This window comes from Dromiciops gliroides, chromosome 5 (assembly GCF_019393635.1).
Source record: "Dromiciops gliroides isolate mDroGli1 chromosome 5, mDroGli1.pri, whole genome shotgun sequence".
Lineage (NCBI taxonomy): Eukaryota > Metazoa > Chordata > Mammalia > Microbiotheria > Microbiotheriidae > Dromiciops > Dromiciops gliroides.
Window position 1 is genome coordinate 250,314,354 of NC_057865.1, and position 27,947 is coordinate 250,342,300.

The 27,947-nt window shown below is 40.0% G+C and overlaps 1 protein-coding gene across 1 annotated transcript in view; it reads right to left on the reverse strand.

Annotated features, from left to right (window-relative positions):
• Window positions 1-4,246: 4,246 nt before the first annotated feature.
• The window catches only part of CSRP2 (cysteine and glycine rich protein 2), a 37,798-nt gene continuing 14,097 nt past the window's right edge, over window positions 4,247-27,947 (reverse strand). The window contains exons 2-6 of the mRNA XM_043965161.1: window positions 26,039-26,156; window positions 13,496-13,664; window positions 7,458-7,587; window positions 5,389-5,482; window positions 4,247-4,585 (exon numbers count right to left, since the gene is read on the reverse strand). Of these exons, the coding sequence (XP_043821096.1) occupies window positions 4,509-4,585; window positions 5,389-5,482; window positions 7,458-7,587; window positions 13,496-13,664; window positions 26,039-26,150 (582 nt within the window). The 5' untranslated portion in view covers window positions 26,151-26,156 and the 3' untranslated portion in view covers window positions 4,247-4,508. The remainder of the gene's footprint in view (window positions 4,586-5,388; window positions 5,483-7,457; window positions 7,588-13,495; window positions 13,665-26,038; window positions 26,157-27,947) is intronic.

Genomic DNA, 27,947 nt, shown 5'->3' on the forward strand with positions numbered 1-27,947 from the left:
TGCCTGCTTTGTGATTTCATTATGTTTCTCTCTCCCCCCTTCAGCCCCAATTCAGTATGATCTTCTTGGCCAAACAAAGTGAAGGATGCATCTAAAAAGACCAATATATGATGAAATTCTTATGTTCGTGTATTTATGAAACTGAGAATAAATTTGTATGTGAGGAATTTGGAATTGCTGTTGCCATCCATGTGGCCATGGGGTTCTATAGAACTATGGCCCATTCAGGGCCCCTGACTTTTTAATCTGTTTGGTTCAATGCATAGTTTTCCCCAGATGTGATAGAGGCTTATCCTTTGTTTCTTGGAAAAGTATACGCTCCTCTACTACCCCCCACCCAAAAAAAAAAAAGCATCTTGAATCAATAGAAATCTGGAAGAAACAGTGAAAGTACTATCAAGGCTCATTAATGAAGGCAGAACCAGGCTTGTTTTTTAGTTTGAATAAAATCCCAGCAAGTGTTGAGCACCTCCTAAAAGGTTCAAAAAAGGAGACAAAAAGACAGTCCCACCCCCCAAGGAACTTTGTTCATGAAATGAACATGTCGTGAAAGCATGTATATAAACAAGTTATATACAAGGTAAATAGGAAATAGCAGGGAAGGCACTAGACTTAAGAGGGGTTGGAGGATTCCTGTAAAAGGTAGGATTTTAGTTGGGACCTAAAGGAAACTAGTATTTGGAGTGGAAAAAAAGCATTCTATGTACAAGGGAGAGCCAGAGAGAATCCCCAGAGCAAAGAAATGGGAGTATCTTGTTTATGGACCAGTCAGGAGGCCTGTGTCACTAGATCAAAGAGTATGCATTGAGGATGCAAAGTTTAAGAAGTGTAAGAATACTGGAAAGGTAGAAGACATGGTTATGAAGGGCTTTGAATGCCAAACAAAGCATTTTGTATTTGCTCCTATAGGCAATAGGAAGCTACCAGAATTGCAAGTGACAAGATCAGACCTATATTTGAGGAAAATCACTTTGGTGATTGAATGGAGAATGTATTGGAGTAGGGAGAAATGAGACAGGTAAATCCCCCAGCAGGCTGTTGCAGGGGTCTCTAAGCAGGAGGTAGAGGAGGTCCAGCTTCCCAGCCATGCAGGTCTAGGTTCAAACAATGCAATATGGTTTTCTCCCATTTCCCACAACTGAAGTTTCTTCACAATGTAGAAATTGAACTAGACCCCATAATTGAATAGAAAGGGAACTGAGCAAGCTCCAAAATTGAGTCACCAGATGGAGTCAATGTGATTCACTCACTTCGCTCTAACACTGTTTTAATCCCCTCAGTTCCCTCACCAGGTAAGTTTTAAACTTTAGCTAGGCAGATTCAACTCTAAGAAACCTACATGTGTTTTAAATGTGATAGTGAAAAAAATAGGCTAAAGGGGATAAAATGAATGATTTTGTATGTAAGGTGATTTAGAAATGCATTTGGGGGGAGGCCAGGTGGCGCAGTGGATAAAGCCACTCAGGAGGACCTGAGTTCAAATCCGGCCTCAGACACTTGACACTTACTAGCTGTGTGACCCTGGGCAAGTCACTTAACCCCCATTGTCCTGCAAAAATAAAAAGAAATGCATTTGGCTGATTTGATGTCATCAACCTAGCAATGCATTTTGTTTCATGTTTTCAATTCATGATATAGATGCTTTCAGTGTGTTTCTACATTTTCTCATTGTCAATTCTGGGGATTGATTTGGATTGTGTGAAATCATTATTAGAGGCTAAAAAAAAACCTCCATGAAACATATGCCATCCCCCAGAAATATTCTATTTCTATGTTCAACAACTCTCAGATTCCTTTTATCTGATCATATTTTTTCATTATGCCTCACCACCATACTATTCTTTGTCACTATGACTTCCAATCTCTCTACCCCTCAGGACTTTAATAGGCCATCAACCCCTGCTCTGGCCACACTCTTCCCAGTCTCAAGCTGTTGGTGAACCAGGTCAATTCCATGATCTACTCTTGATTCCCTTGCTCCTGAATTGTCTTAAGAGGGTCACCAACCCCAATCCTGGATGACACCATTAACTGCATCTTTCACAACTAATACTGCTGCTGGAAGAAACAAGGAAGTGGCTGGGTTCACTACAAATTTCTATCTGAACTCTTGCTATAGCAAGACAGTCCTAGCCACTCCCTAGATTCTCTATTCCACTCACCACAGAGGTTATCCAAACCTCTCCTTTAGCCTCCAGTGCAACCTTCTCCTATCAGCTACTTTGCCTCTTCTTAAAATTAAAAAAAAAAATTAAAAGCCATTTACTGTGGGCGCCTTCTCATCATCTCACATCCCTCTGACATATCTCCCACTATCTGCTCCTCTCTAATCAATATGAGGAGGTGGTCTTCAATAAGACCAAGCCCTTACATATACCCTTAATCTTGTTCCCTTGTCTTCTCTAGTAGATTGCCCCCAATACTCAGTCTCACCTTACCTACATTGCCTTAAAAATGCCCATCTCCGGGGCAGCTAGGAGGTGCAGTGGATAGAGCACCAGTCCTGGATTCAGGAGGACCTGAGTTCAAATCTGGCCTCAGACACTTAACAGTTACTAGCTGTGTGACCCTAGGCAAGTCACTTAACCCCAATTGCCTCAAAAAAAAAAAGCCCATCTCCTTATCCTTAACCATCATAAAATCCTACCAACTCCACTAGCTGTCACCTTTCCTCCCTTTCTCAGCCAAACTCCTAAGAGGAAAAAAAAATCCAGTCAGTGCCTATATTCTCTCTTCTCTCTCTTTAAATTCTCTGAAATCTGTCTTCTGTCCTCAAAATCAAGATAAATCCACAACTGAAATTGAACTTTCCAGATTTATCAATGGTGTCTCAACTGCCAAATTTAATGACCATAGTCTTTTACCTTCTCATCTTCCTTGCAACATTTCACACTCTTAATCTTTTCAACCTTGATACACTCAGGGTTTTCATTGACACTGTTCTCTCTAGTTTCTCCTACAACTTGCTTAACTTTTCAGTCTTTTTGCTGCATTTTCATCCATGCATAACTAGTAAATATGGGTATAGTCCAAGACTCAGCCTTGTTCCTCTTCTCTCCTTATTCTTTACTGTGTTGTTTAAAATAAAAATTGTGGATTCTAATCTGCCCTCCCAGTCTTGGGGGGAAGCTGGCTAAAATCACTGATAAATTCAGCAAGAGTTTAGGCAGTGGACAGAGCACCAGCCCTAGATTCAGGAGGACCTGAGTTCAAATCCAGTCTCAGACACTTGACACTTACTAGCTGTGTGACCCTGGGCAAGTCATTTAACCCCAATTGCCTCACCAAAAAAAAAAAAGTTTAGGCTTTTAAAGATTTGTTAAAATATATAAGTTAGTGAAGAGAGAGAGATTAAGGACAGATTCCTTATAGCCTGGAAATCCTAGCTCAGATCTAATTCAGTATAACCAGAGAGAAAGAAAGCAATTTCCTTTCCTAGCAGCCTACGTGAAATCTCTCAAATTCCATTATTTTATCACATTACCTTGGTGATCTCATCAGCTACCAAGAATTCAGTGTTCTTTGTGGTTGACTCCCAGATCTACAAACCCAGGCCTTCTCTGTCTCTGAATGCCGGTCTCACATTACCAACAAACTACTGGACACATTGAACTGGTTATATCAAGACCTCAAACTCAACCTGCCTAAAACAATTATCTTTTCCCCAAATCCCATGCCTCTTCCAGACTTCCCAATTACTGTGTTGGATATTACTATCCTTCTTACCCCTTCCTTTCTTTTTACACATCAATTCTTTCTATGAAATCTATAGCCTAGCTATTCTGTCCCACTTGCCATTCCTAATACAATGGTCTGGCTCCCAACTCTGTGCCTTTTTATCATCGTCTGTCCTAGAATTGCTCTCCATTCTCACATCTGCCTCTGAGAATCACTGTCTTCCTTCAGAATTCAGCAACTGCCTCCTTCTGCAGGTCTTTTCCCTTCAATGGTTACCATGTATATTCTATGTCATTTTATATAAACTTATCTGTGTACATGATGTCTCTCCCATTTGAGTCCATGACACTCTTGAAATCTAAGAACCCCTAGAATAAGATGATCTCTAAATTTCCTTTCAAGCTTTAAATTCTATGATCTGCAGAATCATAAAAGTCATTGGGCCTACTGGACTCATGATAATGGGGAAGCATGGGGTAGGGACAGTTGCCATGTTTCCCCCACCCCCCTAAATTATAGCAAAGCTTTTGGAAAAAAATACAAGATCAGAAGCGATAAGAAACTTTATTTAAACAGCAAAGGTTATTTAAAAAAAAAAGCCTATCCAACGCTATGTAGTTAAAATCGGAGTAAATATATACTAAACAGACTCAATGCAATGCTTTCTTCCTACAAGTTAGTGTCTTCAAATACATAGTAACCAACAGTACATAAATGCTGGTATTGTTCGCATAGTTTTCACAGTAGTTTACTATTAAGAGATACACTGTGTCTTGATACAGTCTCAGTGCGTGGCGCTGTGGTTCTTGCTGTTTTAGATGTCTTAGCCTTTACTGTGCATGGACGAGTGCTCCCGCTCCCTGGCCATAACCAAAACCCTTTGGTCCAAAGTTCTTTGCATAGCAACCTACGAGAGAGACAATGGTAACTAAGAATAAATTCATCAAGCTTTGTTAGGGTAGTTTTTTTTTAAGTTGTTGTTCAACCACCACCCTAAGACCTCCCAAGTGTATCAATTGCATAAGAATTCCAAGATGATTATGTTTTACATGCCTAACGTATCCAAGGCCATGAAATATACAATGTAGGGAATGCTTAGCCCCAAAGAAGTCAATGTGTGCTTGCCAGAATTCCAATCTTGGAATTAGGGAGTATGATAGATAAAATGAAAATTTTTATTTATATTTAGATGGATAGAGATAGAGAAACAGATAGATATATACATATACACATATACACACATATATATGTATATGTGTATGTATATAACACACATAACAGATACATAATTACATATATACAACTACACAGTATAATTATAACATATAATACACAATTATGCATAATTACACATACAACATATAATTGCATATGCACATATATTCTAACTGTTTAAAACTTGAAACAGGAAATAATAATTATCTTGATGTAGATTAGGTTAACTACCATAAGGCTCTTTGGGTATGTTTTTACATAGGACTGATTCTGTAGCCTACCCCACACATTCTCTAAATGTTCCCCCTAACTATTTATGAATGATCATGGCTGGAAGTCCTGATGCCGGGCTTGTTTTTCCACTGTATTTTAGCAGATGAATAAGTATTGTAGTCCATAATTTTTCAGCTGCAGGGAGAGCCTTTGTGGAGCATTTATCTAATGGCAATTAATCAGTTAATAAGTAAGTGGTTAAGAAGTATTTGGTCTTTTTACCTTTGCAATAGATTTCTCCTTCTTTCTCTGTCAGAGTTGTTGACTCCAGGCTCTTTCCACACTTGGCACATCGGAAACAATTTTTGTGCCAAGGCTAGAAAAGACAGAAAAGTTAATTACCCACATGAAAAGCTTGTAGCACTGGATATAACCATGCATTCTGTGAGAGAAGACTTTGGGGTTAACCACCATCTCTGCTAGTACTTAACCTTAAGTCAGTTTCCAGATCCCTAAAATGGGCATGATGATACTTGGACTACTTATTTCACAGGTGGTTATGAGAATCAACTGGAAATGTAACAATTTTAAATACATTTTTTTAAATGTAAATATGAGTTACAAGAAATGGGTCTCAAGCATTAAAAATAAAAAAAGGCTAAAATGAAACAAGTTGCTACTGTCCTCTCTTCCTTTGCTCTCTAGTCTCTGAGGGGGAGATGCTTTGCCAAGGCCAACCTTTCTACTGGGGCTGGCTGGTGCAGGCCCTTCTGTATCATGTGGGAACTTGGCCAGTTGCTCATTCCTACTCTTTTTTGTTTGTTTTTGTGTGTGTGTGTATGTGTGTGTTTTGGTGAGGCAATGAGGGTTAAGTGACTTGCCCAGGGTCACACAGCTAGTTAAGTGTCTGAGGCCAGATTCGAACTCAGGTCCTCCTGAATTCAGGGCTGGTGCTTTATCCACTGCACCACCTAGCTGCCCCCATTCCTACTCTTACCTAAAATTTCTCCCTGCAATTAATTATGCTTGAATCTGCCATCCCTTTAAGCTCTCATTGTTACCTTCTCTTTCACTGCTAAACTCCTAGACTCATCTTCTTGCCTGTCTCCTTTCACCTACTTCATCATTCATTCAGTTCTCAACCATTTTGAAACTGACCAGTACTCTGCCAGCACTACTTCCTTGATCTCTTCACTACTAAACCCAGTTATGTCTTCTCAGTTCTCATCCTCCTCCTCTCTACAACTTCTGACTTCATCAATCATCCCATGCTCTTAGATCAGAGGTTAACTTGTATATGTGGAGAGCAGTGGGGAGTGGGGTGGAGAGAGGAGGCTGTGGACCACTGCGGCAATGGAATGAAGCCTATGCTCTTTGCCTCAGAATGATGTGTTGTTGTTGGGGGTTTTTTTGTTTTGTTTTGTTTTTTGTGAGGCATTTGGGGTTAAGTGACTTGCCCAGGGTCACACAGCTAGTGTCAATCCTCTGAGGCCAGATTTGAACTCAGGTACTCCTGACTCCAGGGCTGGTGTTCTATCCACTGCACCACCTAGCTGCCCCAAAATAATGTTTTTAAATCCATAAAATACATGGGATTACAAGGGAAACCAATTATAGTGAAATGTAATTATCAAAAATTTAAAAACAAATTCTTGACCCCATGTTAAGAACTCCAATCTTAGATATTCTCTCCTCCCTTGGTTTCCATGACATTATTCTCACCATATTCTCTTCCTACCTTTCTGATTACAACTTAAGTTATCTTAGTTCAACTTTAACTAAAATTGGGTGCCCCCCAAAGCTCAATCCTGGGTCCTATTCTCTTCTCGTCCTACAGTATTCCCTTAGTGATCTCACCATTTCAGTGAATCCAATAATCCTCTCTATGCAAATACTCCATAATCAATCATCTATCCCCGACACCTTTCCTGAATTCCAATAGGCAGTTAGGTGACACCTCAGAGAATGTGGATCTTGGGGTCAAGAAGACTTGATTCCAGTCTGCCTTTAACACTTTCTAGCTATGTGACTAAGTAATTAAGTAACTTAACCTTTCTTAGCCACAGTTTCTTCATCTGCAAAATGGGGGAAATAATAGCACTGACTTCACAAGTATGTTGTGAGGCTCAAATGAGATAACATATGTAAAGCACGTTGCAAACCTTAAACTGCCATATAAATGGCAGCTACCATAACACTATTTAATAATTAATTAAATTAATAATATTATATCATTTCTAATACCTAGGAGAAATCTCCATGTAGATATTCTCCTAGGATCTCAAATCAATATATTCAACGTTGGCACAGAAAAAGTAGATGAATTTGACAAAGACCATAAATTATCTTACCTTTCCTGCTCCTATTACTTTCTCTGCGGCATACACCGAATCCCCACATCTGGAACACTTCTCAGCTCCTCCAAATTTCTGGGCAAATTTGGAAGTATTTGGATTTGTTGTGGGCCTGTGAGGCTGCACACTTACGGAGGTGAGGGGGAAAAACGTCAGGTCAGATTTCTCAAAAAGCACCATGAAAATTATACAAACTTATTAAAGTGTCACTACTATTTGCCTAAAATATCTCATTGCTAGGGAGATATCCAAAGGAAGTCAGTGACAAAAAGAATGGCCTTATTTATGCCACAATATTTATTGCAGTGTATGTATGTATATATCTATCTAAATAAAATATATGTATATATATATAAAGAGTATGCTAAAAGCCTAATGAGTCAGAACTATCCAATTATGGGTTATGTTGTTTGGCTGTTTCAATTGTGTGGGACTCTCCGTTACCCCAGTTGGGGTTTTATTGGTAAAAATACTAGAGTGTTTTGATATTTTCTTCTCCAGCTCATTCTACAAGTGAAGAAACTAAGACAAACAGGGTTAAGTAAGTTACCCATGGTCACATAGCTACTAAGTGTCTGAGGCCAGATTTGAACTCAGGGAAATAGTCTCCCTGACTCCATCTCTCTACTACTGTGCTTCGGTTATAGCACAGCATTATTAGCTTCAAGTCCACAGACCTCGAAGAACTAAACAGAGAATTAGTTTTATTGGACAGTCTGTAAACTGATACAAAATGAACAGGAAATCTGGAAAACATCTTGGAAAGCCATACTCTTTTCCCCTCCCATCTTAATTTATTGCTTATTTGGGGTTTTTTAAACATTCTTTTCTTTTTAAATTTTGAGTTCCAGATTTTCTCCCTGCCTACCACCCCTTCCCCACCTACTAGTCATATTGCCAAAAAAGGCAAAAAAAAAAAATAAAGCAAGAAAATTATACTTCAATCTGCACTCAGAGTTCATCAGTTCTCTCTCTGGGGGTAGATAGCATTTTTAAAAAATCATGAGTCCTTTGGATTAGTCTGATCATTGTATTCATCAAAGTGGCCAAGTCTTTCAAATTGTACCTACTCTTTGACCTTCTGATATCTCTAACAAAGTAGATATTTCTACAAAGTAGATATCTCCAAAGTCAAAGTCAGAAGGAAAGGTCCCACATATACTAAAATATTTATAACAGTGCTTTATAACAGGATGGGCAGGCCTGGATTGGCTGCAATCTGCCATGGTGGAGGAAACAGCCTTGGGGAGCACTGCAATATTTCTTTTCTTTTTTTTTTTTAATTAATAAAGTATTTTATTTTTTTCCTGTTACATATAAAGATAGTTCTCAACTTTTGTTTATACAAGCTTTCCAATTTCAGATTTTTCTCCCTCCCTCCCCTCCCTCCCCCTAACAGCAGGTAATCTGATATAGGTTATATATATACACACACACACACACACACACACACACACACACACACACACACACACAATAACATTAAACATATTTCTGCATTAGTCATAAGAGAAAAATCAGAGCAATGATGAAAAACTTCAAAATAGAAAAACATCAGCACCAAAAACAAAAGAAATAGTATGGTTCATTCAGCATCCATACTCCACAGTTCTTTTTTTTTTTTCTTGGATTTGGAGATCCTCTTCTATCATGACTTCCCTGGAACTCTTCTATACCATTGCATTGGTGAGAAGAATATAGTCCATCACAGTAGATCAACACTCAATGTTGATGATACTGTGTACAATGTTCTTCTGGTTCTGCTCATCTCACTCATCATCAGCCCACATAAGACCCTCCAGGTTTCTCTGAACTCCTCCTGCTCATCATTTCTTACAGCACAATAGTATTCCATTGTATTCATATACCAAAACTTGTCCAGCCATTCCCCAAGTGATGGGCATCCCCTCAACTTCCAATTCCTTGCCACCACATAAAGAGCAGCTATAAATATTTTTGTACATGTGGGTTCCTTTCCCCTTTCCATGATTTCTTTGGGGAAAAGACCCAAAAGTGGTATTGCTGGGTCAAAGGGTATGCACAGCTTTATCGCCCTTTGGGCATAATTCCAAATTGCTCTCCAGAATGGTTGGATCAGTTCACAGCTCTACCAACAATGCATTAGTGTTCCAATTTCTCCATAGCTTCTCCAACATTTATTATTTTCCTTTTTTGTAATTTTAGCCAATCTGATAGGTGTCGGGTGGTACCTCAGAGTTGTTTTAATTTGCATCTCTCTAATCATTAGAGATTTAGAGCATTTTTTCATATGGGAACTGCAATATTTCTATCACCACTAGTAAGTCACTAACTAGTTTCTATTGAGTGGAAATGTTGGGTTGGGTTTTCATATAACCCCTAGCTAACATACTAGCTAAGAACTAGAAGGAAAGTAGGTGCCCATTGATTGGGGAATAGCTAAACAAATTGTGGTATCTGATTATCAGAAAACATTACTATGTACTAAGAAGTAATGAATGTTAAAAAGTCAGAAACTTGGGAAGACTTAAATAAACTAATGCAGAACTAATTACATTCACAGAAATAAGATAATCACTTATATAATGACCAAAGTAATGTAAAAGAAAACAACAATGAAAGATTGAAGAACTCCAATCAATGCGATGACTGATTGTCACTCTTTTAAAGGACCGATGGTGAAGCATGCCTCCTCCTTCTTGTTAATGTCACAAAACCTTATCAGATATGACCAACATGTTGGTTTGTTTTGCTTAACCACACTTCTGTGTCCTTCTGTGTTTTACTGCATTTGGTAAGGGGCAGCTAGATGGTGCAGTAGATAGTGTGCCAGACCTAGGGTCAGAAAGACTCATCTTTGTGAGTTCAAATCTGGCTTCAGACACTTACTAGCTAGGTAACCCTGAGTAAGTGACTTTACCCTGTTTTCCTCAGTTTCCTCATCTGTAGAATAATCTGGAGAAGGAAATGGCAAACCATTCTAGCCAAGAAAGCCCCAAATGGGGTCACAAAGACTGAAATGACTGAACAACAACAAAAGGGAAATTGAGAAGTGATATCAATTTTTTTTACTTAAGAAGACATCCGTAAACAGAGAAATTTGTTATTCAAATCTTAACATCATTCTATTCTATTAACCAGTGTGAGGTTTCAGAGTCCAAGGTCAATGATAGGACCTATTTTTTTTAGCTTGTTGCAAAAGTAACCTTGTATCCTGTGCACACTTAAAAGTAACTTCCGACTTTCAAAGGAAGGATAAGGAGGAGTCCCTATCAATGTGAGGAGTTCCGCTGGCAGTTTTGGAAACAAAACAACTGGTTCAAGAAGGCGTTGCATTGTTTGTCATCTCTGTATCCCCTAAGATAATGCCTTAACTTTTGTTTTATTTGTAAATATTTTCCCCACATTGGATCACCTTACAAATGATACCAGCATTGGGGGGAAAAAAGGTCTCCCTCTGATGATTCACGTCTGATTTCCAGGGATCACTACAAAGAAAGCAAATTTAAGCCACTCAGGAAACTTCTAACACTTGTAAAAAGCATTTCCTTAGAGTGAACAAAAATAGGATCCATATGGTGAGGACTGTAAATAAAGGGGATACAGTTTGGGGGGGGGGTGGATCATCTATTAAAGGTTCAAAGAAAAAAAATCAAAGCCTATTGTTCTTGAAGCTTCAGGATTCCTATTTCCCTTTAAAACTCTGCTAAGCAGCTTGACTAAAATGAGTTTGGAACACAACTAATTTCTAAGCAAATGTTTGTTTTTTAATTTAGTAGCTAAAAAAATATTGTTAACTACCTAGTTTTAAATTAGGCAGAATTTATACAATTTTATCCCCTATTTTCCTCATACAGGGTGTACCAAAAGTCACGAAGAGGTCTGATGTTTTAATAACTTTTTGAAAATTATTTTCTTTATTTTTTGCTATTTATGAAATGTTACTTTTCACATGTAATGTAAATCTATTTCTTACATATGCTGTATACGATGCTATGGTATTGCAAATAAAAAATAAAGGCATCAATAAATATTCCTTACTTTAGGCCCACCCTGTATAAAATCTCTCAATGTCTGAGGAAATCTCTTAGACAAAACAAGTTATGTAGGGTAAGTTATGCATTAGTAGATGGATTTTCCACTTCTGCAAGTTCCCCCATACTGATAAAAGCTCAGCATCCAAAGCAACAAAAACACAAATAGCTTAGAACACTGGCCTGATGTTATTTCCGGTTTCATATACAATCCCCTTCTGTACCACTCATATGGAAATGTCTTGTTTGATTTTTTTTTTAATTAAAAATGAATTAGGCAGTATGGGCAGACCTGGATTGGCTGTGATCTGCCGTGGTGGAGGAAACAGCCTTGGGGAGCACTGCAATATTTCTATCACGACTAGTAAGTCACTAACTAGTTTCTATTGAGTGGAAATGTTGGGTTGGGTTGGGTTTTCATTGAGTGATGAATTAAACGGAGTAAATTAAATTAATTAAATCCAAGTGCCTCAGCTGGGCACAGTAATAGTCTAGACAAGAAGGGTGAACCCAGAGGAAAGGGAGGACATGATCCCTGCCCTAACAGGGCCTTCTAGGCCACCCTCAACAGTTGTGTAATAACAACGATAATGACCAAATCCTGGAATGAGGGATATTAGAAGATGCCAAGAAGTGCTGCTGAAATCTAGGGAAAAGGAAGAATTCAATATGAACTGGGGAACCTTTGGGTAAAGATCCTGAGAGAGTAAAGTCTTGAGCAGGAAGAGCCTGCTCAAGAGATGGTTAAGCTGCGTCTTCCTTAGGAGAGGGAAGGACATTCTAGGAGCAAAGGAAGAGGCAGATGTTTGGGAGACAGTGGGAAAACAGGCCTAACTAGAACAAAAGGTCCATCCAAGAGAGGGGTTATATTTGGTTAGATAAGCAAGAAAGGGCCAGACTGTCTTGTAGGCCTTGGCTGTCTTAGGCCATAAGAGTCAACCCTTTGCAAATACGTGTTGGGGTTTTTTGTTTTGTTTTGTTTTAAATAAAGAGATGGAGAATATCTCTGAGAATAGGACCAGAATTCAAGCAACAGAGAGGCAAATTGAATTTACAGAGCCAAATATAATCAGCATGTGGAATTTATATTTATAGAGCTAAGTATAATTCAAAAGGAAAACTTAGCAAATAGATGAAATGACTAGGTTTTAAAGCAGAAAAGGATCCAGGTGCTATGGTCTACAACGAAATGGGTGAATGGGATGGTTAACAAAACAATGCCCTAGGTCTAACTATCACTGGAAGGGATGTATACATCCCATAGAGAAACTGTAGGAACCCATATTCTCTTCAAGGCTCAAAGTACCCTTGGTAGAGAGGCAGCTAAGTGATACAATGGTCAGAGTATTGGGTCTGAAGTCAGAAAGATGTAGGTTCAAATTTTGCCTCAGACACTTACTAGCCCTGTGACCCTGGACAATTCATTTTACCCTGTTGGCCACAGTTTCACCATCTGTAAATCGCTCCATTGTCTTTGCCAAGGAAACGCCCAATGGGATCATGAAGAGTCAGTCATGACTGAAATGACTGAACAACAATAACATGTTCCCTGTAACAATAACCACAATGTCCTACTTGTTGTCCCTCCCCCATGGATGCTCCATCTCCCCTCTCTTTGCATTTTCATTGGCTGTCACCGATACTTGGAATGCTCTTTCTGCTTCCCTCTACCTCTTGGAATCCCTGGTTCCCCTTTAAGACCTATTGAAAGCCCTACCATCTTCATGAAGCTTCTCCTGACTTCTCCCAAGCTCCTAAAGCATTTCCTTTCAAAACTACCTTGAATTCATTTTGTTTAATTAGAATGTAAGCTCCTTGAGGGCAGAGACTGATTTTGCTTTTTCTTTGCCTAGCCCATAGTAAACATTTAATAAATCCTTGTGGACTGAATGCCTACAGAGGTTAACTGCATTTAACTAACATATGCAGAATTTTTTTTAATATATGAAACTCTTAGATGCTTATTCATTGGGCATCCATTTTCCGAACTCACTTCTGAAGACAACACGAATATCAACTTACTTCTCAGGCTTGATGCCCAGCCTTTCTCCTCTGTCCATGTTAAGCGTGCCTGCTCCTTGGCCATAGCCATAGCCTTTGGGTCCATACTTCTTTCCATAGCAGGATTTGCAGTAGACCTCATCATCATGAATTGCCACAGTTGTGCTGTCTAAATTTTTCCTGCAAACCACTGGAGAGGAAAAAATGAGACTTGAGAAAGTGTCCCAAAGGGGCTCATTTTTCTTAGAACAATCATCGTATACACAATTAACTTCAAATGTCAAAAGGCACTCTTCCTCTCGTGCTGCTCATTCACCGTGTGCTGTGCCAAAGCCAGAGAATGGCAGCAGAATTGGTAAGTTGCCTTTAGCCCTAGAAATAAAGACAGGGCTCTGTTCTACTCCAGGCTTTCAGGGATTCGATATTAAATCATGGAAATCCAGAGTTCAGTTGGAACAGCCTTAGGTTTTCCCCAGACCTAGCAATTTTGGAGTTCCAAGACATTTAATAGTTAGAAACATGGCTGTTTCTCAGCTTTATATATCTTTATCCCACAAGCCTCTCCAGAATGGTCAAGCTTCTTAAACTTTTCCCACTCGTGACCCCTTTTCATTAGAGAAATTTTTATGAGCCCCCAGTTATATAGGTATATAAAATAGTTACACATAGCCTTTTACTGTTGCCAAATTTTTCGTGACCCCTCACATTCAGTTACAGGACCCTATATGGTATAATGACCCAGTTTAAGAAGCTTTGTTCTAATGGAAGACATGTTGCACCTAAAAGGAAGAGAGACCTGGGTTTGAATCCTGCCTCAGACACCTGCTAGCTACATTATTGAGAAATATATATAGTTATCCCTTTCACATCCTGACTTTCCCCCACAGTTTCACTATAACACAAATTGGCATAAAAAAATCAAATGGGAATTTTTTGAGAGTTTTGAGGAAGCCATAAATGACACACAAAGGCCAACAAATGACACAGAAAATGTTTAGAAACTCAGAAATGGGGGGGGGGTAGCTAGATGGTGCATCCATCTCCCCTTCACAGCGTTGTTGTGAGAATCAAGTGAGATAATGAATATAAAAAGTTTTACCAATTTTAAAGTACAATACAAAGATCAGCATGTGTGTGTGTGTGTGTGTGTGTGTGTCCCTGGACCTGTGATTTCATCAGTGTAGGAAACTCTAGGTGAAGGGCTTCCCAGTCTCAATGCAGATCACTCATTACTCAATAACCTATAGTCTTGGATTAGCAATATTTGTTTTTTGGTGAGGCAGTTGGGGTTAAATGACTTGCCCAGGGTCACACAACTAGTAAGTGTTAAGGGTCTGAGGCTGGATTTGAACTCAGGTCTTCCTGTATCCAGGGCCAGTGCTCTATCCACTGCACCACCCCTGGATTAGGGATTCTTAATCTTTGTTTGTGTTTTGGATCCCTTGGGTGAAGCTTCTGGGCACCTTTTCAAAGTAATGTTTTTAAATACATAAAATAAAATACAAAGGATTACAAAAGAAACCAATGATACTGAAATACAGTTGTCATTTTTCCCCCCTATGGTTTAAAGTTCACCCACCCCAGGTTAGGAACCACTGGGTTAAAGAATTGTTTGAAACTGTGGTATATGATGGTGATGAAATATTATTGTGCCATAAGAAATGATAAGTAGGATGACTTCAGAAATGTCTGGAAAGAGTTGTATGGATTGATGTAGAGTGAAGTGAGCAGAAGCAAGAGAACATTGTGCAGAGACGGCAATATTGTTTGATGAATTACTGTGAATGACCTGACTATTCTAAACAATACAATGATCCAAGACAATCCCAAAGGACAACTGATGAAACATACTATCCACCTCCAAAGAAAGAACTGATGTTGATGGAACATAGACTAAAGCATGCTATTTTTCACTTTCTTTTATTTTTTTCTTTTAAATCAAGTTTTCCTGTACAAAATGACAAATATTGTAATGTACATAATTGCACATGTATAAACTATATCTGATTGTTTACTGCCTCAGGGAGGAGAGAGGGAAGGGAGGGAAGAAGGGATAAAAATTGAAACCCAAAACTATGAATAAAAATGTTTATTACATTTTTTTTTTGCAGGGCAATGAGGGTTAAGTGATTTGCCCAGGCTCACACAGCTGTCAAGTGTCTGAGGCTGGATTTGAACTCAGGTCCTCCTGAATCCAGGGCTGGTGCTTTATCCAGTGCACCACCTAGCTGTTCCCTATTACATTTTTAAAAAAAGAATTGTTTGGAGTACCCAAATGGTTAAGTGACTTGCCAGGGACACATAGTTAATATGTCTTACAGGTGAGACTTTAACCTCAATCTCCTTATTACAAAAACTCATTTTAACATGTTGACTTTCATAATAATAATAATAATAATAATAATCTTTTAATAATAATGATATAAATAATCTTATGAATGGCAAAATCACAGCTTGGCACAAGCCAAAAGGATTGAAATTTCCCTACCCCCAACCAGTCCTACCTCTCCCTCCAACCATTACTAGAATTAGAATTCCACTGTTTTAGAATCTGAAAAAAAAAATCCCCTTTTGCCTCCCTTCCAGCTTCTACCAGCACTGATTATAACTCTATGTTTGCAGACTGTCAAGGAGAATGAGTCCCCGGCTGACGTATGGGAGACCACAATCCACGTTTTGAGTTCCACTGCTCACTGGCTGTGTGACTTCATGTCTCTGGGCCTGTGTCTTATCTATAAAATGAGAGGGCCAGACAAGCTGGTCTTCTAAAGACCCTTCCAATTCTACTACTCTCTCTCTTAGCTAAAAGTCGATATTAAATTTCTTCATGCAAGGAGGGCAACTTCTCTTCTTGGTTCCTTGTCACAGACATCTGTATCCCTTACAAAAAGCCACTTTGTCTTTCTCCCACTATCATTATACTTTTGAAAGCTTAAACTAAGTTTGAGAAAGTGGTATGGGGGAACTCACTGGGGCCACAACGTGGCAACAACAAACAAATCTCTAGAGACCAAAGTGTTAGTTTGGCAGAAAAGATGCTTCTCCCCATGACCCATCTTGGCAGAGCTGAAATTAAATTACAGTAGATGGGCAGCTGCCATAACTGGCAGATATTATTTTGGGGGGAAGAATTAAATGGCATTCTCTGTTCTTTGGCAGCCTATCACAAATGGGCTGCCCGTGTATAAAATGATATATAGTAACTGCCAAAGAACAGAAAAAAACCTGACTCGGGGTTTAATAGATAACGTTGGGGGCAGCTAGGTGGTGCAGTGGATAAAGCACTGGCCCTGGATTCAGGAGGACCTGAGTTTAAATTCGGCCTCAGACACTTGACACTTACTAGCTGTGTGACCCTGGGCAAATCACTTAACCCTCATTGCCACGCAAAAGAAAGAAAGAAAGAAAGAAAGAAAGAAAGAAAGAAAGAAAGAAAGAAAGAAAGAAAGAAAGAAAGAAAGAAAGAAAGAAAGAAAGAAAGAAAGAAAGAAAGAAAGAAAGAAAGAAAGAAAGAAAGAAAGAAAGAAAGAAAGAAAGAAAGAAAGAAAGAAAGAAAGAAAGAAAGAAAGAAAGAAAGAAAGAAAGAAAGAAAGAAAGAAAGAAAGAAAGAAAGAAAGAAAGAAAGAAAGAAAGAAAGAAAGAAAGAAAGAAAGAAAGAAAGAAAGAAAGAAAGAAAGAAAGAAAGAAAGAAAAAGAACAAACCCGTAATTCCAATGGCCTATGCAGTGTTTATTGAACTGAATTGATATGATAACATAGGTTAAAGGGCTGTATAGCCTATCTTCCACAGCACAAATTACTGTTTAAAAAATAGCAACTTAAAAAAGCTATGTCTTTTTTTTTTTTTGGTGAGGCAATTGGGGTTAAGTGACTTGCCCAGGGTCACATAGCTAGTAAGTGGTAAGTGTCTGAGGGTGTATTTGAACTCAGGTCCTCCTGAATCCAGGACCAGTGCTCTATCCACTGCACCACCTAGCCACCCCCAAGCTATGTCTTTTTAAAAACTGAGCTTTTCATTTTGGTCCAGTCTAGTGATTTCATCATTGTGGGCAACTCTAAGCATGGAAAATTCCTCCCACTATTTAACTCTGATACAACTTCAAAGTCTCAGAGCTGCCCAGGGACCCTGAGAGGTTTGGCTCTGCTCACTGTCATCAAGTGATTATGTTAGAAGGAGGATTTGAAACCAGGACCTTTGTATTCTGAAATCAGCCTGGAAGGAGGACTTGTATAGTACAGTGGAAAGAGCATAAAATTTTTGATTCAGAAGTCCTCAGTTGGAATCTAAGTCCCTCTCTCATCTTCCCACCCCAACCCAACTTTGCCCCCTCCTGAACCCCACTTGGCCTCCTTCTTATCTTGTGGTTTTGGGCAAGTCACTTACATTTTTGGGTCTCAGTGTTTCCTTATCTGTGAAATGAGGGGATTAGGCAAGATCTTTTCTAGGTATAAGGGCCTAGAGTCAGGAAGACCTGAGTTCAAACCTGGCCTCAGATACTTACTAGCTATGTGATCCTGGACAAGTTAGCTCCCTCCTTCATTTCACTCATCTGTAAAATGCAGGTAGTAATAAAACCTACTCCCCAGAGTAACTGGGAAGATCAAACATCTGTAAAGTGCTTTGCAAGTCTTAAAGCTGCATATAAATAGAAACTTTTATTATTAGGGGCAGCTAAGTGGTCCAATGCATAGAGCACCAGGCCTCTAGTCAGGAAGATCTGAGTTCAAATCTGTCCTTGGACACGACCCTAGGGGCAAGTCACAAACCTCTGTTTGCCTCCGTTTCCCCATCTTGTAAAATGAGCCAAAGAAAGAAATGGCAAACCACTCCAGTATTTTTGCCTAGAAAACCTGATGAAAAAAAACCCAACCATGGAGTCATGGAGAGTCAAACACAGTGGATTATTGGTGGTGGTGGTGGTAGAGGAGGAAGTGGAGGAGGAGGAGGAGACAGAATAAGGACTGGAATGCAGGCCTTCTTAACTTTGAGACCAACTCACTACCCACTCTTATAATAGCCTCTTGAGACCAGGATCATATCTTGTTTCATTTTTGTATTTCTAGTTCATCCCACATAATAGGTATTTAAGCAATTTGAATTGAATACATTTTTATGTACATATGCATATAAGTCTATATGTATATATACACAAATATACCAAATTCTTATGTGACATACATTCACACTATATATGTATGTATGTATGTATGTTTCTACTTACATACAAACACAAGTCAAATTCAGAGACAAACTCAGGAAGCAACAGTAAAAATCAGCAGTTGTGTGCCATTATCTTACACACAGAAGTCCCTTAATAAATGTTTGTTGTACTGAATGAAATGACTACACAGATAGGTCTCCCTGAGTGTGAATAATGAGTCCTGTGAAGTGGCCACATGTACTTGAATTACACTATGCAAAGTTCTAATTATTTAAGAGATGGCAACTGGTTCCAGCCCAATGGAAACATGCAGTCCAAATTGGGATAGAGCTGTGCAAAGGAAGGGCCCAGTTAAACACAACCGTGTCAAGGTCAAGGCCCCGTGATTTCATGGTATGAGAATTTCCTTTCAGCACAGGTCACAAGGCCCATAAAAATGCTAGTCTTTAGGGTTTCCTGAAGCTCAGAAAGCCTAATAGCTTTGTTATCACAAAGCTAGCGACAAGAAGCAGAGTTTGAACCTGCAGTCTTTGTGACTTCAACTACAGCCCTCTCTACCCACTGAGCCACCCAGCTAGAAACAAAAGGTGAAATTGAAAAGAAGCAGGCCCTTTCATGGTATTTTTGTAAAGAATTTCTTGACTTAGATTTCTCCTTGACTCACAAAAGCTTTGGGAAGTAATGCCTTTTTTTAAAATTGAGAAAAAAAGTGTTTTGCACATTTGTTTTTTTTTTCCTTTCTTTTTGGTAAGGATATATTCTTTTATTTAGAATTTCCCCGTTGCATGTAAAAAAAAAACACAAATTTTTTCACATTGATTTTTAAAAACTTAGTTCCAAATTTTCTTCCTCCCTCCCTCCTCAATGTTTTTTCTAAATCCAGTCTTCAGAGTTGTAGCTATGACAGAGAGATGGGCAGCAATGAAAGTGTTTCTCTTGATTTTTTGCAGTGAGAATTTTCTCTAAGACCAGGACATTCAATCTAGTTGAGCCCCAAGTAGTGAATTTAGAAAAGCTTCCAGACAATCCAATGAACTGGGGCCTAGCTGGGGAGAGTGTCATGAGCCTTGTAAAGAGTAGTTTAAGAATCATGAGGTCGGGGAAACCAGCTAATCTTGGTTTCAATCTTTTGTTGTAGAAAAAGTCTCTGCTATGTGTTTGCTGTCTTTTCCTTATTTTCCTTACTAACTAAATACACCAGAATAAGTGCATTTTTTTTAACTAAAGGAAAAAGATCCTTGAAATTGGATCAAATCTTTACCGACTTCAGAAATTTAAAACTTTTTTTTTTAAACAAATGAGACAATTGTTGCTCTCCCCTTAAAAAATGTAGTAAAACTACTGTTTGGTTGAAAGTTAGGATTAATTGAGGTTTTTATTCCTGGGATCTATGATGTCATTGGTTTGGGGAACTCCTGGTGTGAAAATTACCTCTACCCACTTCAGATTGGTACCTTTTCTGGAAACATATTCTTAGCAAATTGTCACTAAGAAGGTGAAGGACTAATTTATGGTCCCATAAACATTATGTGTCAGAGGTAGGACTTGAACCCAAGTCTTCCTGACTCCAAAAGCTAGTTGTCTATTCACCACACCATGGTGCCTATCAATCAATCAATCAATCAATATTTCTTAAGCATTTACTATGTAGCAGGCACTGTGCCAACTGCTGGGATTACAAAAAGGGACACAAGACAATCCCTGCCCCTCATGAAACAGTCTAATGGGAAAGACAACACACCAATAAAGATATACAAAGGAAGCTACATACAGGATTAAAAGGAAATAAGTAACAAAGGGAAGGCACTGGAATTAAGAGGGGTTATAGAAGGTGGGTTTTTAGTTGGGAATTAAAGGAAGACAAGGGGGTGAGTAGTTGGAAGTAGAGGGGAGGGGCAGCTAGGTGGCACAGTGGATAAAGCATCAGTCTTGGATTCAGCAGGACCTAAGTTCAAATCCAGCCCCAGACACTTGATACTTACTAGTTGTGTGACCCTGGGCAAGTCACTTAACCCTCATTGTGCCACCAAAAAAAAAAAAAAAAGGAAGTAGAGGGGAGAGAGCATTCCAGGAATGAGGGATAGCCAGAGAGAAGTAAACACCTAAGCTATGGTTTCTCTCATTAATCTTTACTATCTTCATGGTATACAGGAAAATTTTTGTATAGATTGTTCATAAATATCCATTACCAGGCTGGGTTGGGAGTATACAAGCTAATGTCATAACCTCATACTAGTATGGCACCCATTTTGAGCATCCTTCAGGGCTCAGCTCCAATGGCACCTCCTATATGATGACTTTCCCAGTAGCTTGCTTGCATATAGTTGTTTGCATGTTGTCTCTCCCATTAAACTTGGAGAACTTTGAGAGCAGGGACTGTCTTTTAAATTTTTTTTTTTTTGCAGGGCAGTGAGGGTTAAGTGACTTGCCCAAGGTCACACAGCTAGTAAGTGTCAACTGTCTGAGGCCAGATTTGAGCTCAGGTCCTCCTGAATCCAGGGCTGGTGCTTTATCCACTGCACCACCTAGCTGCCCCACAGGGACTGTCTTTTGACTATTTGGGGGGGGGTATTCGCAGTACTTAGCACAGTACCTGGCACATAGTAGGTGCTTGATAACAAATTGAGAATTTAAGATTTGGGACATTGGTTCCCTGAAATAACTGGAAAGCTCTCCATTCTGGACATTTGGAGACCAAGATACTAGAATGTCACCTATAGAGGAGTGTGGTAAAAAAATGAAAGTTTTTAACGAAAATTTAAGAGTTGGCTAACATACTATTGAAGGACCGGCAGTTTTTGAAGGACTGCCCTTTTGGGGAGGAGACCGTGACGAACAGCCGTGCGCCTGCTGCTGTTCGAGAGAGCGTGGCCAAGCACGTGAGACTTCCGGGACTTGAGCACAGAAATGGTCTTTCGCTCTCAGCACACACACGCTGGTTTAGGTTTGACGGCGGTTTGGGTGATCGGCCCTGGTCCTCGGTGGCAGCATGTGCTTGACACTGTTTCTCAGCCTGAGAGGTAACTTTGGGATTCGGTGAGTTTTATAAAAGAATATAGACTAAGCTTAGATCTAAGACTATTTATCTGTATTTCTACTTTCCTATTTCCCTAATCAGTATCATCTGTTTGTTGGCTAATTAATTCCCAAACAATAAAAACTAAGTAATCCATCTCTAATTAAAGATCAGAGGTTTCTTTCTCTTACTGGTCTAGGAGATATATAAGGGAAAGTTTAAAGGGGAGTTTAATGCTCTTATATCCAATTTTAAATCTCACAGGAGGCCCTTCAAAACCTGGCTGTGTCTATTAGAGGCTGTGTCCAAAGGCAACACTAGTCTCTTGTTTAGAGAAGAGAGAATTCTTACTATAGGACTGCTCCTAGTCCATTGTCCTCTACAAGATTATCAGAAGTAAAAGGAGAAAGCACTCCAGACTCAGACAAGGGTTGCATCTCATCTTGTCTGTACCACATACTACGCATGTAATCTTATGCAAAACCACTTAACCCGAGTCTCAATTTCCTCATCTTAGAAAAAGTGAAGATGCTTTTTTCCCCTTTAAGCTGCTTTCCCTACCTAGCACATACAGTAGCCAGAGAAGAAAAAGTATCAGGATCTCCCTTTTCACCCCCAGCTATCTGGTACTGCCCCATCCCCTCAATATACTTGACAATAAAGGCAAACCAGGCTATTATTCGCTACCTTCTAACTATCTATTGTAAAAACCCTGTTACTTCTCATAATCTGATAGAGGGTAATGGATTAGGAACAAAGCACCCTCTCTTCTTCTTTAAACAAAGATACAACCTCTGATAGAGAAAGCAACATTCTTGCCTCCATGGCTCCTCCTCAGACCTGCAGTGTCGTTTCTCGGAATCTAGTAGGTGACACAGTGGATAGAGCACTGGACCTAGCTGGGGAGACTCAACTTCAAATCTGACCTCCTTATTACTGGATACGTACCAGTTGTGTGACCCTGGGCAAGTCACTTACCGTCTGCCTTAGTTTCCTCATCTGTAAAGCAGGGCTAATAATAGCCTTTATCCCCTAGGGTGGTTGTGAGACTCAAATGAGATAATATTTGTAAAATGCTTTGCAAACATTAAAGTGCAATCTAAATGTGAGTTGTTAGCTATCACCATGATCCTCCCAGTTAGAATGTAGCACTGTGTTCATACTTCTCTTTTAGACTTATATTGTTTTTATATCATGAATACAATACATAATATCTTAGTGTTATATGATATAATAGTAACATGGTATTATAACATGTCATATGTTAATAATATGTAATACAGCTAGGTGTCTCGGTGGATAGAACACTGGGCCAAGAGTTTCTAGGAAGACCTGAATTCAAATCTGGCCTGAGACACTTTACTAGCTGTGTGACCCTAGGCAAGTCACTTAACCCCTCTTTGCCTTAATCCACTGGAGATGGAAATGACAAACTACTCCAGTATCTTTGCCAAGAAAACCCTTTCAACAGCATTGGCATGCTATGGTCCAGGGGGTCATGAAGAATAAGACGTGACTGAATGACTCAACAACAACAGCAACAATAAAATAGAACATTATAAGTAGCCTATGGGTAGAAAGCTGACCTTGGTCCCAGGAAGACCTGAGTTCCAGTCCTGCCCCTCACACATCCTGGCTGTGTGACCCTGAGTAAGTCACTTCTCTTCTTGGTGCTCTGGACAACGAAGACTGTAAATTATAGAGAAGGTGCCACCCTGCCCAGGTAGGGGAAGTTGCTCACCATAATTTCCTTAATGCTGATGAATTCCCTAGCTCAATCCTTATTGTCATCCTGTCTGCCTGTGTGCCAGAGCCCCTACAAAACCATGGGTTCCACAGGGAAAAGAACACCTGCTTCCCTTATCTCTGCATTCCTTCCTGTGCTTGGCCTGGAAAGCTGCATGCACTAGATTCTTCTTGTTTATTGAATTGGTCAAAGGAGACAAGGAAGCCTGGTACTTACCATTAACAACTCCACACCCCTTGTCTGGCAGAATTGACAGAATTGCCCAAACGCTGTAATATCTCAAGGAATGAAAGCCTTTTGGCTCTTTGCCCTGCATAATCTTATTAGTGAGACACAGAGAGAGACAGACAGACAGAGAAAGAGGAAGGGAGAAGAGGAGTAGAGGGAGAGAGAGAAAGGTCAGAGAGAGAGAAGAGGTTGAGAGAGAAAAAGATCAGAGAGAGAAGAAGGAGAGAGACAGGAAAGAGACAGAGAGAAACAGAGAGAGAGAAAAGGGGGGAAGAGAGACAGAGGAAAGACATGGGTGGGGAGACAGAGAGGAGAGAGACAGAGACTCTGTGTGTGTGTGTGTGTGTGTGTGTGTGTGTGTGTGTTTCCCTTCTAAAGTTAAAGAGGCTCCTACTTGGAAGTTGTAGAGGTAGTCTTGAATTATCATAGACTTGTGCTACCAGAGGGCACAAGCTCTTGTAGATCCTACCGAACTTGAAATGCTTCAAGGAAGGGGCTGTGAACAGATTCTTATGTCTGTCTATCTTAGAGGCAGCCAAGTGAATGGTGGACAGTCCGCTGGATTGTGAGTAAGAAAGACTCAGGTGCAAATCTCACCTCAGACACTCTTAGTAACTGGGTGACTCTGGACAAGTCATTTAACAAGTCATTTAAATCTGCCTCCGTTTCCTCAGTTGGAAAATGGAGATCATAATGATCACCTACCTCCCAGAGTGCTTATGAGGCTCTATCAAAGAGGAGTAGGGTGGAGAAGGATCGTTAAAAATATTCCATAGCTTGATGGAGTAGAAAGAGCCACCAGAGTGAGTCAGAGGATCTAGGTTCAAATACTGACTGTCAATACTAGGGTCACTTTGGCTGGGTTGAAGGTGAGGTGAGGTGCAGGTCGAGGGTGAACTAAATGGCCTTTAGAGTGTCTTTCAGCTTGAAATGTAGGCTCCTACCCATGGAACCTTAGGTAAGATTGCTTCACCTACCCCCTCTGGACTTCAACCCCATCTCCTGTGAAATTAGGATATTAAGCTAGGGAGAAGATATCTACAGCTCCTTTCAGCTCTGTCCAGTAGAAAAAACACTGGATTCGGAGTCTAAAGACAGAGGTTCAAAACCTGGCTCTGAGGGGCAGCTAGGTGGCGCAGTGGATAGCACCGGCCCTGGATTCAGGAGGACCTGAGTTCAAATCCATCCTCAGACACTTAACACTTACTAGCTGTGTGACCCTGGGCAAGTCACTTATCCCCAATTGCCTCACTAAAAAAATAATAATAATAAAATTAAAACAAAAAACAAAAAACAAAAAAACCTGGCTCTGCTATTTAATACCTATGTGATCCCTCATCCCCCATCCAATCTACAAAATGAGGCCATGGAACTAGTGGACCTCAAAGGTCACTTCTAGCTCAAAGTCTAACCTGCAGGCTGCTTCCAAAGCCAGGAAATCATACCCCCTCTAGGTGGTCATTGAAGTAAATTGAACAGTTGGGGATAGGAAAAGGATCTGGGATTTCTTTGGAAGAAGGAACTACCAGATCAGGAAGCTTCCTTCACCAATGCAATCAGTCTACAAGTCAATCAACAGCATTACTTAAAGAGCTTTGCTATGTGCTAGGCACAGGGCTAAGGGCTACTATACAAAGAAAGGCAAAAAACACTGTCCTTTCCCTCAGGGAAGCTTCTGTTCTGAAGGGGAGACAGAAGTCAAGAACGTGTGTGTTTGTTTGTGTTTGTGTGTGTGTGTGTGTGTGTGTGTGTGTGTGTGTGTGTGTGTGTGTGTGTGTGAGAGAGAGAGAGAGAGAGAGTCAGAGACAGAGAGAGACACAGAGAGAGAGACAGAGAGACAGAGAGAGAGACAGAGAGAGAGAAAAAATAAATGGAAGAGGGGCAGTTAGATGGTGCAGTGGATAAGAGCACCAGCCCTGGATTCAGGAGGACCTGGGTTCAAATCAGACCTCAGATACTTGACACTTACTAGCTGTGTGACCCTGGGCAAGTCACTTGACCCCAAATGCCTCACCAAAAAATAAATAAATACATAAATGAATGAAAAAATAAATTCTAAAAAAAAAGAAAGAAAAGAAAAAGAAAATAAATGGAAGGGAAACCTCAGAGGGAAGGCTGGATGGGAAAGACCTCCTCAAGGAGGTAGGATGTGAGCTGAGTTGGGATTCAGTCAGGAAGATCCCAGCTCAACTCCTTCACACTCTCCTCTCTATCCCAAAGCTTCTTAAATTGTGGACCGTAACTTAATGTGGGGGTCATGAAAAATGTGGCTCCAGTAAAAGTTTATGTATAACTTATTTTATATGACTATATACCCAGGGTCCCATAAAAATTTCTTGGGCCAAAAAGGGGACTGCAAGTGGGAAGAGTTCAAGAAGTCCTGCTCTATTCCACAAGGAAAGGTTACTTACTGCACAGGAAACAACATCTGTGGAAGCTTCTTCCATCACACTGCACCTCTTCAGCATGGTACACAGTTCTTCCACAGGCCCCACATTTGTTACCACCTCCCCAGTTGGGCATTTTTGACTAGAGAGGAGAAAAAAAAAAGAACATTTCTGTGATTTCTTGGGAGTTAGGTATTAACTAAAATACAGAAATGTAACAGTAACCTCAAATAATAGAAGGTAACTAGAGATTTAATCTTATTTAGAAAGTCTTAACACCTTTCAAAATAACCTCCTCTTTTCTCATTGGAGGCCACCAGGTCATTTCAGAGGAGTTTGGTTTGTCATACAAGACTGTTTCTCTAGAACAAAGGATTTTGTTCAGTGGAATGGTCCAGGCCTGGAGGCACAAAACTCCAACTGCTCCCCAGGAATTCACTCCTGGCCAAGGAAGGTGGGGGGGGGGTGTTGGAGCAGGGGCTGTCAACCCATCCAGCCCTCAAGCTAAAACTTGAGAATCAGTAGGCTTGTTAGGGGAAAGAGCTTTGGGTTAGGTTTAATCACTTGTGACAGAGCCAAATTCATACCATTTAGTGAAAAAATGCTATGACATACTTCATAGGGAAAGCAAAGACCATTGCACTGTCCTTCAAAAGCATGGTTTTCATTTGTTAGCTCAAGAGTTAAGGTAATTGTATCATCAACTGTTAGAGCTGTGACTAGTCCATTTGTATGCACCGAGGTTTTACTGTAACTACAATAAACACCAGTCCAGATGGAGATAATTTAAGTTTCTATGCTTCACTAATCTGGGGTATTTTTCCCGGATGAAAGTCAACAAATGGCGCCAACAGTAGGGCTTTGTCCCTTTTCTAAGGCCTGTCAGTATGAGTGCCTGGAGTCCAGAATTTACTTCATAGCATCATAAACCATTTAGTGAACAGGTCAGGATGGTCCTCAAACAAAAGCCTGAAGTCACCAGGAGGCTGTTAGCCCAGAACCTCAGCTATCTTTGCACGAGCCAACATTCATGATCCTCCCCTTCCTCATGTTTACTAGGGCAGACTGAAAAAGCCCTATTTCTTAACAATCGGCATCCAAACATATAGACACGGACGTCTTAGATAATACAATAAGTCAGTCTTGTTTACACGTACAACAATCTGTTCTTGAAAATAAAATGAAAAGCCAATCCCTCCCTTAGAGATGAGCCCTAGTACAGTCAGAAAAGAAGCCAGTCTTTCCTTTGTTTGTTTGATTGTTTTAACTCTCCGCTTGACATATTTGCCTTTGGCATTCCTTCAAGCCTCAGTTCAAATCTTACCTTCTTCAAGAGACTCTTCCTAGTCCCTTCTACCCTCAACCACCATCACACCAATAGTGACTTCCCTCTGAGATTGCCTCTCATTTACAAGACATATCTTGTACCTACATAGTCATTTACATGTTGCCTGCCCTATTAAAATGAGCTCCTTGAGGTCAGGGAAACAGTTCTTGCCTTCCTTTATATCCTCAGTTCTTAGTACAGTGCCCAGCATATAGTAAACCCTTAATAAATGATTGATTGTTGTCTGTCTAATGGCTACCTGATTGGCAGGTACCCATGGAGACCTGTTTTTGTTTCATTACTACAGAAAAAGAGAACCTAAGTCCAGGGGTTCTTAATCTTTTTCTCTGTCATGGCCCCCTTCCACAGTCTGGTGAAGGCTACGGATCCCTTTCTCAGACTGTTTTTAGGGGCAGCTAGTTGGCGCAGTGGATAGAGCACCGACCCTGGATTCAGGACCTGAGTTCAAATCCGGCCTCAGACACTTAACACTTACTAGCTGTGTGATCCTGGGCAAGTCACTTAACCCCAATTGCCTCACCAAAACAAAAAAAAAAAGAGAGACTGTTTTTAAATGCATAAAATAAAAAATGTAGGGTTACAAAG